General features: G+C 40.5%; 1 protein-coding gene across 1 annotated transcript; it reads right to left on the bottom strand.

Moving 5' to 3' along the window:
- Positions 1–1,935: 1,935 nt before the first annotated feature.
- On the bottom strand, positions 1,936–10,913 carry PRXL2A (peroxiredoxin like 2A). Its single transcript, XM_051800990.1, has 6 exons — positions 10,752–10,913; positions 7,854–8,033; positions 7,407–7,498; positions 3,637–3,777; positions 2,543–2,707; positions 1,936–2,417 (listed from the first exon to the last, which is right to left on the bottom strand). The coding sequence occupies exons 1-6, from the start codon at positions 10,759–10,761 to the stop codon at positions 2,319–2,321; spliced, it is 687 nt and encodes a 228-aa protein (XP_051656950.1). The 5' UTR covers positions 10,762–10,913; the 3' UTR covers positions 1,936–2,318.
- Between the last annotated feature and the right edge of the window lie 9,506 nt (positions 10,914–20,419).

Here is a 20,419-nt window from a genome sequence, read left to right as displayed (position 1 = left end):
ATTCAGCTGCATGTGCACAAAATTGTAAGTAGGTGCTCTCCAGTTTTAGCAGGTTCTAAAGGCACTTTATCTCCAATTTCTTGGAATTTATCTGGCCTCCATTCCATTCTCCAAGGACTGTTTATGCCTTTCACATTTCATGTTTATGTGAAATGCATAAAAAGCCCTTGAAACAAGGCCCAAAATCCAGGTCTAAGATCAGTACTTTCTCTGTCATTCTTTGTGAAGGATACATTCTCTGCAAATGGCAAGGCTTTCTAGTTCCCCCGAGAAAGAAAACTCAGAACTCTACAGGAGCCACAATGCAGAATTTTCCTATTTTAAGATATTTGTTACTAGTAGCATGTTGCAACTGCAAGAAACACCCATTTCTTTTAGCATCTCTTTTGTGTTTCCTACCACCACTTGCACTCCCCAGTAACCACACACCTACTGCAGACAAGTGGACACTTACACAGTGCTTTGAACTTTTTAGGGCCTTGTGTCAGGCAAGCATGCCTGATACCAGTACTGCCTTTCAGCAGCAAAACCCAGGGCAAGAATCCCCCAGGCACAATTCTTTATTTCATGGAGCCAACTCTTGGCAGCTGCCTGGCTGCTGTGGGTGCCACTCAGAGGAGCCCATTTCCAGTCAGGCATTTTATGTCTTTGAGAATCCAACACCATTTATGGGCATACTTACCTGGGCAGTTCTGAACATGGACAGAGACTATATATGGTTCTCTGCACTTGTCCATGACTCCAAGGAGAGCCTTTATAAGAAGTCCATATCATGTAGTCAATTGGCTACAGAATTTGCTGCTCTACTCTCTGAGCTCCTGTACCTTCCTCCATGCCCCACAACACAAATTTCAGTTGATCGATAGTAGCGTACAAGTCCAATTTCTATTTAGTTTCCAAATGAAACATATGAATGACTCAAAATTCTCACTACTAGCAGTTTCAGGGAACTGTGAAGAACAGACTCTGAAGAGCATATAAATATTTTTTTGTTAACATCAGTTCTGCCCGGACATAAATATTAAAAAAAAAAAAGAAGTCAGGATTTCATCCATAATGATGCAATTAAGCCTGCATAACTGATTAACACAGACCAAGGCCACACCTCAGGGTTTGTGAAATTTTAGAGGTTTTGGCATCTAGTTTTCTATATAGTCAGCATATGTACAGCAACTGTTTTTTGCACCCAACCTGCATTGGTACACAGAGCAAAAACAGGCATATTACGAGTCTCAGAGATGCAAAGTATCCCTGCCCTCAGTACCAATGACACATGAAGTTTTCATTAATTTTAAAATCAGAGGAAAGCAAAATTACAGTTCAGACTGATCTGCTGTCAGGACAAAAGAATCCTTCCCATTAATTCTTTCAATAGCTTAGTATCTTCCAGCCCACACATTTAACCAAAGTTGCCTAAACTTTTATTTACACCAGCTAATGAAGAATATGCAACACTTAATCCTATCTAAGTGCAATGTTAACATTTTGCTTAGACTTTGAAATATCAGCACTTGTCATGCTGCTCTGTTCATACTACAGTCTGGGCACATGTATTTGGCTATGGATGGTACTGGCTGTCAGGGATCATATTGTGCAACTCTACATCTCTTCTCATGAGTACCAGCCCAGCCATTCCACCGCAAAATTCAAGTCAGGGTAGAAACTCTAACCTAATCTTCTCTCTGATATTGTTCTGGTTTTTTTTAAGAATCCTAAACACTGAAAGTAACTTGCCCTCATGCCACAATTATCTTCCTTGAAGGCAATCACACAGAGCTGGAAGACCTAGAGCCAGTAGTTAACTAACAAGAAACTTCATGTGCAAACGTAGTGGCATGTCTTGCAAAATCTCAGAATTATTTAGACTGAGAGGATTTAGTCTTCTAGAAACTCGGATGTGTTTACATGTTAATAAAAAAGCAAAAAGCAAAGGCATTTCATTTACATAAAGATTTATTATCCTTCAACTTCAGCTGGTACTCCTTTACTCCAGCCTTAGCAGAGTTTTGCTCCCCTAGGTAGACAGGTTTTCAACCAACTGTCTCTGACTGAAAACATCTAGGCTAGGTCAGATTTTAGACCCAGCCTTTCATTAATACAGTCAGATACAAAGGAGCAGTTGAAATCCTGACCACCTGGAAGGCTGCAAAGGAACAAAAAACAATCCAAGAGGATTTTCATTAGTTTCTATGTTTGAATAGAGAACCTTTCCAGTGCATTGAACACCAAATAGTTAAGCAATTAAACTGCACATTCAAGAAACGGATGCAGTCTACGTTTCAAGCTGTAATCAGAAACATGTGCAACTGTTTTTCCACTTATGAAGCCTGTGGTTTTATCTTCTCAACAGCTTCAAGGACAGATGGAAGGCTGACTTTGTCTCCAAATTCCTTCTCACGATGCTCCAGTAACACACCCTAGTCAAAAACACAAGAGGGAAATTCATACACTGGTCTCCTCATGGGAGATCAACTGCCCAGCAACTGAACAATTCCAGAAAACAAACTTTTGGTCTCACAGGAGGCATAAAAGCCTACAGTACCTGTCTTCCTGCCCCAATCACATATACTCCTCCCAAGGTGAATCCTTCTCCTTCCAGGTTACCACTATATCCACTTCTCCAAGCACGGAAGAAATTTTGCCAGACTCCGATACGAAAGAAGCCTGACATCATCATCTTTCGTCTGCGTGGACCATAAAAGCCTTTCTGCAGGGAAACAGAGGATATCTCAGCACACAAAGTGCAAAAGACTTTTCCTCCAAAATTAAATTCAGGAAACCAGTGAACCCTGTATCCAAGAAAAGTTCAAAACACACAAAAGCTAACCAGGCATAGCTAAAAATATAGCACCTGAAATAACCTCTTTAACGTGCTACCTGACCACTTAGCTCCACCAACCAGTGGCATTGCCACTGTTCATGTGGATTTTAAGCTCATCCAGAGGTATTTAAGCCCCATGTACACCTACATCCCTATTACTGACAACAAGGGTGCTTTGTGATAAACATATTTATTGTTTGGTTGGTTGGGTTGGTTTTTTTTAAAATTCAGCCTGATTCTTTCACACAAGCAGAGTGGGGAAGGAAAATAAAGGTATCTTCTAGTTGATTTTGAATATTACATATTGTTTTTTCTTCAGAAGCCAAATGATTTTTAAATGTGTCTTCTGGATTTGGGAGAAAGCAGGGCTGTGGTTTTGTAGGACATGGGACTGGCAATACAGCATGTACCAGTGTACTGGGACAAGCTATATCACTGCAATTTGGCCTGTACATCATGAATTAATTATATCTGTCACCTTCAAACCTTGACTCATACATCATTAACATCAGCAGGTAACACAGCCATTGGAAGAATGGAATAAATATTAACAGGCCATATTGTTTACCTGTTAAAGGGGTGGAATAATCCTACAACAGCTTATTATCAGGGCATAGCAACCCAGCAGTTTGTAAGCTGAGCAGGATGTATATATATATATAGAAAAGCAAAGCTAATTAACTTCTTAAACCACAATGCTACTAAGTCCTTTTTCATTCAGTCCACATTTTACCTATACTATTTATACAAGCTCATTGAAGAGGGCATTCATAGGCTTGTTTTTAAACAAAAGGAGAACACAAACTTTACTGTACCTTTTCATCCAGAAAGATTTCTCCTTTGAAATAATGCTGAAAATCCTCCACTTCAGTCCCTATCTTCTCTTTCACAACAGCATAGAGAGGGACACCCAGCTTGGACAGCTGAGGTTGCAGAGAGGAGAGCTCAGAAGCCTCCTAAGGAAAGGAAAAAAACATCAAACCTTTCAGTCAGTAAATGGAACTTGGAAAGCTTCACCTTGAATTTCAAGACCATCAGTAACATATGTAAATCCTAGCTCAAGGTGCAAACCAGAAACACACCTGTAAATCAGACATTTAAGCTAGCTGTACTCCTAGGCAGCTCTTCACCAGATTTACTAAAATTTTCTTTGTTAAGCATAGGGGAAGGAGATTTTTTTGAGCATTTACTGGATAAAATATTAAAAATCCTGAAGAAAACATATTTTTAACTCTAAGCTGCAGGTATACTTTGCCTGTACTAGGGCTTCAACTATCTTTTGAAGTATTTAAGAATAGTAAAAGGATACTGCTTGCACATCAGTTAACTTTTTCAGGCCAGAAATTCCAGTGCTTTTTTCCAAGTTAAAATCCATTATTATCAGTCCTTCTGCAAAGTATTTTGAGGGTTCTGTGGAGGAGCAGGCTTTGCAAGTCCAAAATAAGTAATGGAGTGAAGATGCACTCTCCTTCCTAAATTCCCCAGTAAAACTAATCAGGGAATTTCTTCATAGACCTTCAGTATCCCAGAAGCAACAGTGCTTTTTCTGATGTGTAAGAGTGTAAGGTGTCACCACTCATCTGCTGGGGTTTTTGTTCTGCTGAAGGAATCCCAGTTCCCACAGTTTGTACAAAGATCCCTGATGTTTTGAACAAATTAGAGTGTGCACTGAAAATATATTTCTTCTCATCTCCAATGGAGAAAGGTCCTTTTTACTGGATAAAATTCCCACAAAAAAACCCTCCACACTTTAAAAAATGGACACAGTTTAAATGAAAACTTTCAGCCACCTAACTGAAATGCCTAAACTGAAGGGCTTGCAGGACCATCTAGAATTTACTGAGTACCAAGCAGCAGACAGACAGGGGTGAACAGAGAGGAGAAAACACATTAAAGAAAGACATCAGTAAGTGAAAGGGTAAGGGCAGCTTTCCAGTTCACTACTCTGCCTCTTCAGAGGAAATGAAAAAGTATGAATCAACATTACAAGCAAACACTGAGTAGTGAGCAATGGGAGTTAAAGGATCTAGCTTATCCTTTTACCTCTTTTCTGTTTTTAAAGATCTGGGAACTTTCTGTTTTCCCTCACAAAAATGCCTTAGGATCTTCCTAAAAGGGGGTTAATAACAATTTTATCTGGGATGTTTTATATAGATCGAAACTCTCACTACCAACACAACAACCCAAAAAATAATTTGTATTGCAACCTAACATGTCTGAGAAGTGAAGTTCCAGGCTAGTGCAGTGGGGTGCCCTGTAAAGCCAGAAATCAGTGTCTGGAGAGACAGCAATACCATCAAACCTTGATGAGCCTTATGGAGAAAGACACCTCAACAGTTTGGTGGAGTTTATTTTACGTCTCCTTGCTTGGCTTTTGGAAGAAGAAAGATCGGGAATGATGCAATGTAAAAGCACAGTTAAGTTTTAAAATTCACAAGAGGTTAGACTTCAAGCAGCATCTTGGGACTAGACCAAATTTGGTTTTCTTTACTGCTATTTTAAAATGATACAACAAGAGAAATCAAGGAAGTCTATTTTTGTGGGCAAATTATATTACACAATACCTGTATGGCTGTGACCATTTCACTTAGTCTGTGAAACTGTGGACAAGCACATCCTAGCAGAATACTTCCTCTCTCCACCAAGGCAGGCACAAAGCAAAAGAACAATTCCCATTTCAGCCAGTCCCTCTGACAGATCAGCTATGCCTTTGGATCAGCTGCTGCTTTAGAGTGCTTGAGTTAATATCTACATTATTTAATAAGCCCATGGCACTTTTACAACAACAGGAGGACCAGATCACTACATAGCTGGATCCAGACTATGAGATGTACAGTGCAGTGCCATTAAAGATTGTCCACAATAACAAAAAAAGGAATCTGATGATTTAGGATGCAGATGATAAAGACAAAAGACTCCGTGTTTCTTAGATTTACACGCCTCAGTTCTCAAGGATCCCAAGGCATCATTCCAGTAGGATTTGTGACACCCTTTGCAGTGGGGAGCATGGAAGCATGTCCTCACCACTGATCTTAGGACAGTGATCTGTGAGGTAAAATGACTGCTTTTCAACACTGCCACCAAGCCAAGGGAAGTATGTATTCCTTCTTGGTGCTGTCAAGAAAGACAAAGTTCAGCATCCTTTCCAAGGCGTAAGATAGTGGAAACCAAGGGTATCCAAGACCTACTGCCTACAGATTAACAGATATGGCAGTTGACCCACATTGAATCACTTCAGTAGCTCAGAGTCAGTGACAGTGGGGAAAGAAGCTTTCCAAAGCTTTCATGCTATGGAAGAACATTAATGGACCCAAAAAACAGCAACTGAACTTAGGACAGAGGCAAGAGGCAACTCACAAAACGCTTTGAGTATACAAAAATCAAAAATAACTTAAGTTTAGAAGCTTTTTCAAATGGTTTCATGGTTAAAATACAAAACTCTTTGCCCTAATGAGCTGATCAGCAGTGTGAGTACCTCTGTTAAAAATGTGACATTTTAAACCAAAAAATCAGAATTACAAAATTAAATTTCTTTGTCCTAAATTTTTTCCTGAAAGAAAAAAAAAAACCCACAACTTTTTTTTTGGGGGGATCTTTATTTCTACTTAGGAAGTTTGCATTAATAATAATAATAATAAAAACATCACTCCAGGATTCCTGTCTGACTGTATGTGAAAGTCCCAGTCAGGCACATAAGTGCATTCTGCTCCTGCCTACACTACACCTGTTCAGAGAGCAAAGCACTTTAATCTTTAACCTTGCATGAATTCTACACGTACTTAAGCAGTTACTACTGATGGGAGCAGATGCCTTAATGAAGTGGTTACGATATTAATTACTCCATGTTATAGTTAGTAACAACATAATAGCTATTTTTCCCTATAGCTATGAGAAAAATGGCCAAGCTGCAAATTATGGCTGTTCCCAGGTACCTGGTACATTCAAATCATATTTTAAGTGTCTCCTTCAGAGGAGCTCCACCCAAGGAGCCTAATGTCAACTTAAGGATCAAATGTCGTTTCCCAATCCACCTTGTTATGGAACAGTCACTACTTATCTTCAGACTCCTTACCTTCCTGCCTCACATTTCAGCATCCAGAACAGTAAGGGCCTCCCTTTATTCACATCTCTTTATTTTTTTTTTTTTTTGCTGATGAGTGTTATCTGATGGCTTTCTGCCAATCCAGTCTTGGGCTGCTTTTGACCAGAGACTACCTGGCTCAGAGAGATTTATTTTGGACATTTGGAATACAACTAGCTCGTAAGACTCATTACAAATTGGATTTTGTGCCATCTCCCTTTCTAATTACTGTGGGCCGGGTCCCTGGCAGATGTAAAAGTCATGTAACCATCACCTTCAGAAGGAAAATATTCAGGACCTGGGTTATACAAACAGGCTGCAAAGGAAACTAAGTATGCTGTTAGCTGGTGACCAGTTTGAACTAGGAAACAAGACCCTTGAGATATTTTAGATGTATTTGATGACTGCCCTATTCGTCCCTATCCTTTATTTAAAGGGGATCTAAGAGGATCTATTCAAGTATACCTTAACTCTTCCTAATTAATCCCCAAACCGAGCAAGTACCTCTCTGCACAAAAATCATCCAGGTCTTCGCACAGCCATGATCACTGCACCATTCTTCTGCCACAGTTCACGTGCTTTGAACGTCCTTTGCTCTGTTTGTACAGGAGAAACAGCATCAACAATAAGATCAGCCGTTCCTGTTTATAATGATTAATGCTTTAAGGACCAACACAAAGCACTGCACAGAATTCCACATTCAAATACAGTTCTATCAGAAAAAAAAAAACTATATGCATAAGAGGCTATTACTGCTTTATTGTGTCTTTTTTTCATCCACAAATAACAGGTTTGGTTGGTTTTCCCTCACCAGAACTACTGGATATCAAGAACACCCAACATGTTATAACCAGGAAAGACTAAGAAAACTGCTTCTAACCCTGGCCTTACAAAGGTTCTTTTAAAAGTCCAATTATTGAAGAATGTGGGCTGAAACATCCAGAATCTTACCTGATCCCAAAGTTTTTAGCTCTATCTCCTCTAAAAACTCCAATGTCGCCTTTTCTGGCTTGGACAAAAACAAGTCAGTGTTAGCAAGGACAATCCCTGTCACAGCTGCACCAATGGCTCCAAGGCCAACAGACCACATGCCCATGGTGAAGATCCCGAAGTCAGGCAGGAAGGACATTTCTGGAAAGAGAAAGAAGAAAGCTGGTTTAACACTAGACATCAATAATGCCACAGAAGGAGGAACTGGCCTGAAACAACAACTAAAAGCTCACATGGATATTTTTAGTTTGGAGATGATCTGTATATTTATTAATGTGCTGAACTGGGTTTTAAAAGACCTAGATTACATTCCAGTTCTGTGCCTGACCCACACCAAAACTAGCTATTAAAGATATTCTTACCTTTTATTGAAGTGTTCAGATGCAATGAGGAGAAAGATGATTGAAGTGATTATGTGTAATAAAGTACCTCTAACAAGATGACCTCTGTGTTAGTCAGTAACTTAAATTATTATGGCAAGACAGTGGTTTCTTTCAGAAAGAGAAGCATCTGTAGATTAAATGTTTTACACACATGCTAATTGATATTAACCAGTGAACTTTACAAATATACTACAGAAGACTTGGAAAAAACTAAATCTAAACCTGCTATATCTGGTTCAACATAATTGGTAACCTTCCACAGTCCTTACAATTCCCCACTAGAACCAAAGCAGGCACCAAGCCAAAATTAGAACTCATGCCTGCAGACAGAAATATGTAGACTTGCAACCATTTTATTACACACAGTGATCCAACATTACAAACATGCCTGGGACAGCACCTTCCTTCTATATGATAACTAATTTCCACTCTTGCTAAAGCAGAAAGTGCATCAGAAGCAAACAACTTAAACTCACACCCATCAGTTAGAACTGATAACACTGCAATGGGAACCATTACACATGCATGAAAACATCTGAGAGCACAAACACTGCTCGTGGTTACTGGTGACCCTACTTAGGTGGCAATTTTATTTAACCATCTTCCATCCACAAATCCCCCACAGCCCAATCTTGACCACTGCACGTGTTTCACAAGCCTGGAAAGGGCTGACAGCCCCCTTCCAGTGAGGCAGTATCAGTTAATGAGGAAGCTGGAAATCACACTTAGCCCAGTCTCATGGACAAAACTCAAGATCCTGCTCTGAGCAACAACTGGTACAAAAGTCACTGGAGGTTTGGCAGTATAAGAAATCACTGTACACTTACATCACAACATTTGCTGTCACCCAGCTGCAGCATTACAGAACATGGAGAATCAATTTTTTTCACAGCCATTTGCAAAACCCTATTTCCTGATAGAATATTTTGGTAAATATCACTGTCAGTATATACGTTTGTATGGGAGAGGTTCTCACTCCAACAAATATAAGAAAATATTATTCTTTTGAGCTGTGATTGGCAATAAACCAGACATACACATTATCTTTATCCCCACAGCTAGCTGTTGCTAAAATTCAGAAAGTAAGAATTAGGAGTAGCTCCTCATTTTTGTGCCCAGAATTTTCTGTGAGAAAACCCCTTTCCATCTCTAAAACTAGCTCCACAATACTACTGACAAACAAATACAACTAACTGCCTGTTTGCAGAAATAGCTAGAAAACATCTGGGAAAAAGAAAAAAAAGATCACATTGTTCTTTTAATAGCATACTTGGTTCCACAGAAGACAGTATCATGGTATCTAGAAATGTGAGTAATCCATGAGCCTGAGCAGGGAACAAGGCCAGTTTACACAAACATAATGCAGATAAGAGAACAGATTCTACCCTATTTCACCACTTACTTCTACTCAAGGGAAAACTTCCTTGACCATATCTGCTTTCTTTGCATAGTTTTGTCAAACATGAAGTCATGCTGTAATAAAAATTTTTTGATATCTGCCTCTGACACCTATCAGAGACATCCTGACACCAGCCTCTGGAATGACCAAAATGTAACTCCAAATATACATAATGCAGCAATATCCTTGCATTAAAACTCAAAATCTCTGTGGCATACCCAAAGAGGCTATAGCCCTGCTCTCTCCCAGAGTCTGATTACTCAACTTCAATCTTGTCGGGTCAAGAACTGTTTTCCTCTTAAATTCTTAGTTACAAGGAAGGGAGTGAGGATGTGGGGTAAAACATAAGTATTAATACTTTGTGCACATAATTTGTGTACAAAAATGTTGCCAAATTTGTGGCAACTGATTAATAAGTAGCTTTCACAAAGCTTTTCATTTTTATTAGCATTATTATTCTTAATGTCAGCATTATTAGCATTGCTAAAAGCCATCTTCCACTCAGCAGCTGTTGATAGAGGAGATCATTGATCTTAGTCAACACACCTCTTTACTTTAGTTGGACTCTCTGGTCTCCATACAGTGACAAAAAATACCTCTATTCGAATACATGAATTTTTTTGCTATTTATATAAATAGGGGAAAGGAAGATGCAGCTCTACACAGTGATACCAAAATTCTTCCTCTGCTAAGCAAACACCATAATGAGCCACTCTGAAAAATATGCATGGGAAGCACAGGCAGGTTATTAAATATTTGCTAGCAAGACAGGCTGAGCCCTGATGCATAATGTCATTGAACCCCAAGAGGTTCACTGGAAAACAGCTGAGCAGCTTCAACTAGCAGCTTCATTTCTGTGTAGCTGCTGTTTATTAAGAAAATCTGAAGCTCAAAAGTACTTCACAGCCCACCTTAAAATACAAACACAACTGCCTTGTGACAGAGCCCTGTGAGTTTTTAAACACCAGAGGACAATCAGCAATAAGAAGACACAACAAAGCATCCCATGAACCCTAATCCGTGAGAAGACACAACAGAGCATCCCGAACCCTGTAACCCAGAGGTGCAGGCACTCACCAGAACCCATGCAGCCTGTAGGAGCATCAGCCACCAGCAGCAACCCCGAATGTGTGTGCAGGCAGGAGAGAAGACAAACTGCACTGCCACGGGTGGCGAGAGGGCAGGACTAGGCAGGAGTCCAGCTCTGGAGCCCTTGCCTTGAGGCCAGGCCCGGGCTCTCCAGTCCTTGAGCAATCCCTGCCCCAGTCACCCTGCAGTGCTTACAAAAGAGCAGCTGTCCAATCCAGGGCAAGACTGTTTTAAAGGTATCTTAAATCATTCAACCTTTTATTTTTTTTTTTTAACAGAACCCTTTTTATGGGGTGGGGAGGTACAGGGAACGGGAATTATCGAAAGCTTTTCTGAAGCTGGGAACACAAAACTTTAAGATCTGCATGCTAAACCATGCTCTTCTGTAGAACTGTGCATTTTTACAAGTCATATTTTCTTTAGGTTTCAGACTATTCTACATCTAACCCTTTCACATATGCCACTATATACCAAAACAAAACAAACAACTCCGGAAACAATTAAAAAGCCATCACATTGTGCAATGTTAGGAAAAAAAATTCACTATAGAGGCTGTACTAGTGAATTAACCCAGCATTTCTATGGTCAGTTTCCTGCTTCAGTGGCAACATCCCTTTGCTAAAAAAACTATCATTTTCTCTGGAACTATCAGATCTGCAAGCTCTCAACCTTGCTAGAACTTCTAGAAAACAACAAGCGCTTTTCTTTAAAGACTAGAGGACAAAATAAAAAGGAAAAACATCTTTTTTGTGTGTTTTTGTGGTGACCACAAGAGATCTCCAAAATAACAGTGAGTTATTTTATGGTCTGTCAGTACTCAGGTAACCAGAATTTAAACAAGCTTAGTCTTAATCCTGTTTTAAGTACCAGTTGACGGTCTTCACTTTTTTCAAGACCAGTAAAAAAATGGCTTTTGAGATGTCTCATATCCCTCCCACCCACAATCAGAGAAAAAATAGTCATTCAGAGGATAGCTATCCTTAAACATTTATTTTAGCACTGTAAACAAGACCCATTGCAGCTGTGTCCAAAACAAAACAAAAAAAAAGAAAGAAAGCCTATGTTTTCAAGTTGTCAGTATAACTCAGGGTAGCAAACAGATTTGCTTACATACTTTTCCTGAAAAGAAAACGGAATAAAAGTGGAAACACTCAGTGGGCACTCTCACAAGTTGGATCACACTAGCAAATACTCTCTAGCCTAAAATGGCTTTGACCACTGCTTGTCTTTTCCTTCTCTCCCACTCCCAACTTCCTCAAGACATTCTATATCAAGCCTAAAAATGTTTCAGAGCTCTGTCAGAACTTGTGTATCCCAAACAAGTTGAGCTGATTTTTTTATGAGACATTCCCCCCCATAAATGAGTCATGATTGCAAATATTTTTGTAACTGACTCCTATAAAGAAAATTTACAATTCACAATAACCCAGTAACATGCTCATCAAGATTTCATGAGCTTTTAAATACCATTAAGGATTACACAATACAGCATCCTGACAGACCTTCAAACTTAGCCTTGCTTTAAGGGGAGATCCGACTGGAGAAGCTTAGGAGGTCCCTTCTAACCAGAATTGTCCTTTAAATGCCAAAATCAATGGGCAGAGAAGCCTCCTAACGTTTCTGTGAATGGCACAAATGTAAGTAATTTTCATGAAACGAGGTATTTTTTTTCTTTTCTTTTTGCCATTGTAAAGGCCTAACAAACCATCCCTTGTGTCAAGAGTAACAGTCATCTCTTTAGGTTTCTTCCTGGTCTGCAGAGGGTTCATTACTGAATTGTATACAACACTGCTCTTGGCTCTAGGTGAAGAGAAAGTTGCTGTGTCAAGCAAGGAAACCATACTCCTTCCTTTGAAATCAAGTTAGTTGCTAGACCAAATTATCTCCCCCGTTCTCAGACTGTTTTTAAGAAAACTAACATCTCAACAAACCGTTTTTTTTGAGCAAGGGAGAACAAAGAGCTCTGGCATGCCACTTTGGAAATCTTCCAACTCTCCTGGTGTATTCAGAGGGAACAGCAGCTAGATACTGGGTAGGGAGATCTCTGATCAAATCAGCAAATGGAGATACCATGGAGATAAGAGACAGTACCTGGAGCACAGAACTGCAAGTACTTTACCTGAAGATAATACAGGTTAAACTCACTGCTTGGTCTGATGGTGATCCAGAGCAGGAAAGTTGCACTCTGTCAGTCTGCAGAGGTGAGGGAACAAGGGGAATACTAACAGACCCACTTATAATGCAAATCAGCATTCACTGAAAACATAGCAGATACTAGGCAGCAAGTGATCCCTCCTGTTCCAACCTAGCAGATTCAAGAATTCCAACTGCTGCAGATTCAAGCTTAAATTAAAAATTATTTTCCCATTTTTTTAGGTTCTTAGGCCTTACTTGTATTTTAACTTTCACGTTCCTCACACTACATAATTCGTAATGGCAAAATTATTTGTTTCTAAAAGCAAAAATGCAAGAAAATGGACACACATTTCAACTCCACCCCATAGGGCAGGGGGGCTCTGTGCCTAAGTGAGACTGTAACACATTGCCACACATCCAGCAGAGAACAATTTCCCCCGCAAGCTCGTTTCCCTTGTCCATCTCCTGCTATGACCCAGCTCCGATGGGGCACACTGTCCCTGTGGTTCTAGAGGAAAAGGTTCGGAGGGCTCTAAGCTGGTCCTTGGAGCAGCCCGAAGGTGCGTTCAGCGGATTTCTTGACTCACGCGATTGCACCCAAGACCCAACCAACGCATCGGGAATAACGCGAGAAACGAAGCAGTCTCTTCGTCCTTCAGCAACTTTACTGTGCCTACCCTACACACGGGTTAAGTTACCCGGGCAAGCAGGGATCTTTCAAAACGTCAAACCTCAAGGGCAGGCATAAGCAGGATTTCAGAGCTCGACACTGCGGGGGGGAGGGCGCAGAGCTCCTATGGCCAGAGCCGCGGACCAAAGGAGGGCCCGGCCCGGCCCGACCCTCGCTGCTCAGCAGCCGCAATCGCTGCCGCCGCCTCCCGCGGGCGCGCACCGCGGCTGGACCGCACACGGCGGGCACGGGGGACGGGGCAGCAGCCGCCGGGGACAGCCCGCGACAGGGACAGCCCGTGACAGGGACAGCCCGTCCCCGCGGCCGGCACCGCGGCGGTCCCGGTGCCCTCCCGGCCCCGCTCCCGCGCCCGCAGCCCCGCACTCACAGCGCCGCCGCTCCGGCTCCGCGGCCGGCCGCCGGCACCGCCCCCGGTGCGCTCCGCGCAGGCACCGCGCCGCGCCCGGCCCCGCGCCCTGCGGCCCCGCTGAGCGCCCCGCGGCTCGGAGCCCGCGGGATTATCCCCGCCGCTAGCGGCTGGAGCGGATAAAAGCCTCCTGTTCCTTCCCGGAACCCATTGTCCCCTCGCTGGGGTTTTTTCAGCTTCTGGCTAAGCAAATAAAGGAACGAAATACATTATGGGATACAGTGCTTAAATACGCAAGGAGGAGGGGGGAAAAAAAAAAAAGCCCTAACGACTCGAGTCCAAGAATGCAGTGAGTTTATCATTCAAGTAATCTGATTAATGGGGCACTTGAAACGTTTACATATATATTGCATTCAAGAATATACTTGTTCAGATAAGCCAGCCAGTAACATGTCACAACATCCTTGAACAAACATGCTCTTGAGATGCTTGTGGTCATTAGGCATCACTCCAGTCAGAAATTCAGGGTACTCGTCTTCAATACCTTGGGACTCTTTCTGGAGGTCGCCTGTTAATGTGGCAGTTAAAATTAAAAAAAAAAAAAAAGTAGCAATGACAGGATAGTCTGGTCAGTAACACAAAAGCAGCTCAGGAGAATGAATGTAACCCCTCTGATGGTACTACAGAGTCTACATTCCAACAACTAACCAGAGCCACTGTTTTTCATCATGACCCAAACTTACCTGGACCAAATGTCCTTTTCTTATCTCTCTCTTAAATGGGAGTCACCGGTCACTCTGGTTAGACCTGCTCAGTTTATTCCTTCTTTGCATTTCTGTTTATCTTCAGTGCAGAATTTGTTTTTCCGAGCAATCTCACCACAAAACAAGTTCCCTGCTAATTAGAAGCAACAGCCACGTTGCCATTCTGATCTAGCACAGATCAAACTGGAGGCAGCAAGCCACATGTGCTTGGATGTGCCAGAAGTCACCTGGGAGCTTGCCCAGGCGCCCCAGCAGACTGCTTTGAACACAGGACCATCCTCCACGACCACACTGCCCTGTCCCTACAAGAGGGGCACAGCAGCCTTGTGTTGCCAGAAAGCCACATGGAACAGCAGTTCTGCAGGACAGAGCCCCATTGCAACATGTTGGGATGTACATGTCTGAGTGGCATGGGCCCAGGCAGTTCCAGGGAGAAGGCTTTGGGTCTTTGTGCCCAAAATTGTGGTAGTCACGCTTTTATCTACACACTTTTTCTTTTTAAGTCAAATGGATTGTAAAAAGCACTAAAGTCACTCAGTCTTAGCAGTAATTAAAAATAACCTATGTGGCTGCTGCCTATGTTGTTTCTACCTAAGCAAACTCCATGGTAGATACAGCATTACCAGACTACTTGAAAGAGCTGAGGAACTTGAAAAGATTGAGAATTTGGGGCTGCCATTTTTCCTTGGAAAGACATGAAACAGAACCTCTTCTTTTTCTTCTTAATCAGTTGGGAAGATTCTCTGTCAACACTAAACACATGCTGAAGTGGCCTTATGTTTCCTAAATGCAATCAGGATTAGAATATATGTATCTTTGCATGGTGACATAGCAATTTTTGGAAAAACACTCTGACCAAAAAAGTGATCAGTAAATTTTGTCAGCCATCACCATGTAATTAAAACCCTAATTTCTGCAGGCTGTCAACGTTCCTTTCTTCTGAATTTTATAATGGCTGTGGATCCAGCTGTCAACATTTGTCAATAGAACAGCAGCTCCATTATGTTTGTTGCCATGGTAAGCACACAAACCAAACTTTTTTCTTAATGATACTTCTGCACATTACACCTCTAGCAAACCTGGCAGCTGGCCTTCACAATTCCCAGGTAGCCAGTATTGCTGGGGGGGAGGGGAGGAACCACCTATCACAAAATAGATCATCTTTTTATTTATTCTTTGCTCTGAGTAGGAGTCCATGACAAGGCACCAGGCAAGAAAAATAAGCAGTTAATCACAGAAGTGACTCTGACTCCATTTGTCCCTATTGTAAAAAGGTTCTGAAAAAAGCAGAAAAATCTGAGCTCACACATCTGGATTCCATCCAAGAATATCTTCCTACTTTACAAAGCAGTGAAATCCTTTGAATGCATGCACACATCTAGTAGACACAGAACTCAAAGAAATATGGTGTCATAAAAATACTGGAATATAACCTTCTCTACCTACACCTCCAGAAAGGCTACTGTGTTGCATTAGGTAGAGTTGCAACAATGATTTCTTTATCTTTATTAGACTATCTTTCCCTTCATGGCATCAGAAAGATAATGAAATTTTGGCAGGAAAGTTGAATGGGAATTTGACTTCTTTGGTTGTCTGGTTTTCCCTCTTGATAAACTCATATTATGATTGATCTAGTTTAGTTTTCCCATACACCTATTCAGATGTTATTCACACATTTTTCCTGTTAAAAAAAAAAGACAATAATAAATTCTCTAACAAACACACACAGAAGAATATTTCACAGAGGAACAGACACCAGCATGTAATCTTCAAGCTCTCAGTTTTGAACAGCGTTCTTAAAAAGCATAGAGCCCTTCTATTCCTGCCTTCATAATTCGGTTTTATAATAGTTAAACTGAACAAAGACTATCAGTCTGTAAAGTGTTTGTACATCAGTTAATTAAATTTCTCTGGCATGCCTGTGCATAAGTCACCCAGAATGCACTGTATCAGTACCTATGCTAAAACATGATCTAGCATTACAAAACTTTCAATTCATGTACAGAATGACAAAGCTGTGTGTTATTTCAGAAGTTATTTCTTTTTCTTGTTGGATCATGCTTCTAGAGATCAACTTTAGACCAAGGGCACTGTTAGATAAATGTTAAACAAACTGCCTTTTCTACCAGGAAACAGAACATCTCAAAAGCAACAAGGAAAGACAGTGATGGACTAAGACAGGATCTAGGTCTTGTGTCTGTAGAAGGATTTCCAGGCTAATTTAAGACTTTTGATACAAAGCTGATAAGATTGGATATAGATATAAAAAATACAGCTTGAACTTCTCACCTGTATGCTAGAAAAGGCAAATCCACACAGATGCAGGCTGACATAGGTCTCCACTAGGCCAGGCAAAAGCCATCTCTTCTTTGGAGCTCTACAGTGATGTGCTCATGTGGTGGAGTTCTCAATGTCATTCTGATTCTTAGGAAATAACAGTACCAGTCTGTTTACAGCCAGCCTAGACACAGGAACTCAGATTTATTTTAAGTAAGATTAGGGTGCAGTAGTCACACTACAGGTCTTTTGAAATTAGTTTCACCCCCATGAGCAGTTTGCATCGGAACACCAAGAAGAGATTGGTGCAACACCCTCCATCTGGACAAGAACAGGAAGAAACAATCAGTAAGTCTTTTTAGTGGGTATACAGATTCTTGTAACAAATCTCTTTTGCAATAGCAAATGCAAACACTGAATCACTGAAAAGCCTACCATTTACAAGACAAAAGATAACCAAAGCCTTTGGAAACAGCAGATGAAGTCATTAGTCCTCTGACTGCCCTTCAGTCTTTAATATCTTTGTCAAGTAACTGTAAGCAAAATAGAATCTCTGAGGTCTGTAGTTTGTCTTTCTCTGATTTACTGCAGTGCTACCTATAATGTTATTCTGCTTTTTTAGTATTCTCCATTGTCCACTAGGACACTGAGGCCTAGTAAAAAACAGCTATTTTAATGACTGCTCAAGCCACTAGAATAGTGATCAAGCTTCAGGCTCTATAAGCAAAACCAAGCTCCCAAATATCCTAAAATACCCACAAAGATAGCACTCAAAAGGCAGTACCTGCACTTCTGCAAGATCAGGACATCAGAGGAAAACAGTCAATCTGCAGCAGTCCAGGTTAATTGCCTGCAACTGCTAGTTTCAATTAAAATTCAGGCACTCAACATGTTTCTAGGCTATTTCTCTTTCAAATTGTTGGGGCAAAACTGACATGTTTAATTCCCTCTACAGACTTCAATAGTAGTCATGCATCTTACAATCTATAGAAGCCATTAGTAAGGACAAGGCTGCTTGTGTTACTAATATAGCCAAATAAAGTGCCCTACATTGTCCTTAAGACAGTGAGTTTCTATACTCCATCAAATAATGTATCTCACCAAGTCAGTTGTATGTAGCTAGAAAAACCAGTGTAAATATTTTCTATCCAAGTTCTATGTTTGTTGATTTAGCTGTTACTCAGAAGTATTTGTTCAAGCTCCAAGGGAGAAAACTGGGCTTTCTCTAACAAATTTAACCTTCTCCAGTAGAAGGTGAGCTGCTCTTAATATTTAAAATTTGAGAGGAAAATTCCACAGCCTCTTTTGCTAAAAGAATATTCATTTTATAAAACCAGAATAACCCTGGTATTAGAAGTGTTGATACCAATTTGGGTCATTTTGACAGACCTTGGCTAGGAATCAAATACACATGCCAGCAAGCCTCAGTTCCAACTCCTACTGGTAAGGTTGTAATAAGTAGTTAGGCACAGTAAACTTCTAATCTAGCAGAGCTACAGCCACACTCTAACCACAACCTTAGAGTTAAGCTCTTAGTCCTTTTATTACACTGAACTATTTGTCTGAGCAACTTTCTTCTGCTAGAGCAAAATACAAATGTGTTACTATCACACTTAATTTCAACACCGCATATCTGTACTTTCTGTTAGCGTTCATTCTTGGTCATTAAAAAACATCAAGGTAGGAAAGGCCACAAACTATGTATTTCATATGTATAGTTTCTATTTAATTCTCTGTGAACTTTCTTTTTAAGAGGCTGTGCTTATCTCTGGGAATATGGACTGTGTTCATGTTGACATCAACTGTTTTTACTTAACCTTCATCGCAACACCCTGAAAGAAAAATAATGTAACAAAGCACCCAGTGCACAATCACAGAGTATCTGAATGACTCTAAATAATGACTTAAATGTTGAACATTGACAATGTTTATCATCATACAGAGAAATGCAACAGAAAGACATTATACTTACTTAGTAAGGTACATTTCAAGTCCACAGTAACCCTTCTGTAAGTCCTATTTCCTGAAGCATATGAGTTTATGTGCCTTAATGGGCATGTGAAAGACTTCCAGCAGAAAACATAATTAAATCATGACCAGTCTTTCTTCCTAGAACTAAGTTATACTCCATCACATATACTTTTTACACCAGTCACCAACATAGAACTAAAAGTTCACAAAGATATCGTTTAGATTTTGCCTGAGTATTTTGTTCATTAGGTAAAGCTTGTCAAAGGCAGTAATTTGTTTGAGGAATGTTTTTGTCTGTCCAAGTAAAAAAACCAACAAAGAAACCCCCACAAAACCAAAAAATGAATATTGCCTTCTGTTAGTAATGTGTTTAAGTGTACTTACTTTCAAGTATTTTTCCCCACACCCATTTTGTTCACATCCACTATCATTTTCTTACATTGCATAAACTGTCAAAAACAAACTTAACTGTAGCACATGCTTAAAATGATTGTATAGGGGCTGAAACCTAAGAAATTAATGGTTACACCATTGTGCTAAATTAAAAACAACCATAATTTTATTGCATTTTGTATCCTGTTCTTAATTTAACTGAATTTCTATTTGGGTGATCAGCAGTTGACAATGGAACAGAATAACGTGTTGTACAAAACAGTGTGCTGATTATGTTAAGAACTTTCAAGGTCACCATTTGCTCTGCTGCCCTATCACAACAGCATTTTTAAATACAGGGATTGTTCCCGTGTCTTGCAGGTTAGGCTTGAAACTCAGACTTCTGGGAGAGAAAGGAGGTTGCTTAGGTAAAGGGGAGTGGTAAGGCTAATTTAATTTCAAGCCACAACTCTTCAGGAAATGATCCATCATTCCCCATTCCTGTGGTTTTACTATTTTGATCCAAGAACATTCACAGAAAACCATGTTAGCACCCTGAGATCATTTGGCAAATGCTTTTCTGCCTATGCCAGCTATTGTTCCAGTAACAGACAACCTGCAGAGGCCCTGGATAGCTGAAATGGGAAAAAGCTCTGGAGAAGAGCAGTTGGTGAAATCCTTATTAATTTACAGCTTTTCATGTGTAGTAAGAGAGATTATAGACCTAAAAGGTTTATGGGATATGAATGAAAGTCACTTCACCTGGGAGATGACAGGTGAAAACGAGATGACTAAAGGTCTACCAAGCCAGATGAGCAATGCCCTAAATGCTAAACAGGGAGGCCAGTGAAACCCACTCAAATTCTGACTTGTAGCCATTACTCACCTGGAAACCATTAGAGCTGTGCTTTTGTTGAATCAGGGGAAGCCCCAGGTAAGCCTTTTACAGATGACTCAGAGGAGTGGCTCTGAATTGAAGCAATTTCTAACTGACAGAGATGCCAAAGACAACCTTATCATCAAACTTTGGATGAAATACAAAATAGGAAAAACTTTGTTTCCACTTCAATTAAGATGGTATTCAGGCTTACTCTAATTA

This window comes from Manacus candei, unplaced genomic scaffold, assembly GCF_025592945.1.
Source record: "Manacus candei isolate 608988 ecotype Guabito, Panama unplaced genomic scaffold, ASM2559294v1 h1tg000050l, whole genome shotgun sequence".
Classification (NCBI taxonomy): domain Eukaryota; kingdom Metazoa; phylum Chordata; class Aves; order Passeriformes; family Pipridae; genus Manacus; species Manacus candei.
Note: the sequence above shows the minus strand (reverse complement) of the source record. Positions and strands in the feature narration are given on the sequence as shown.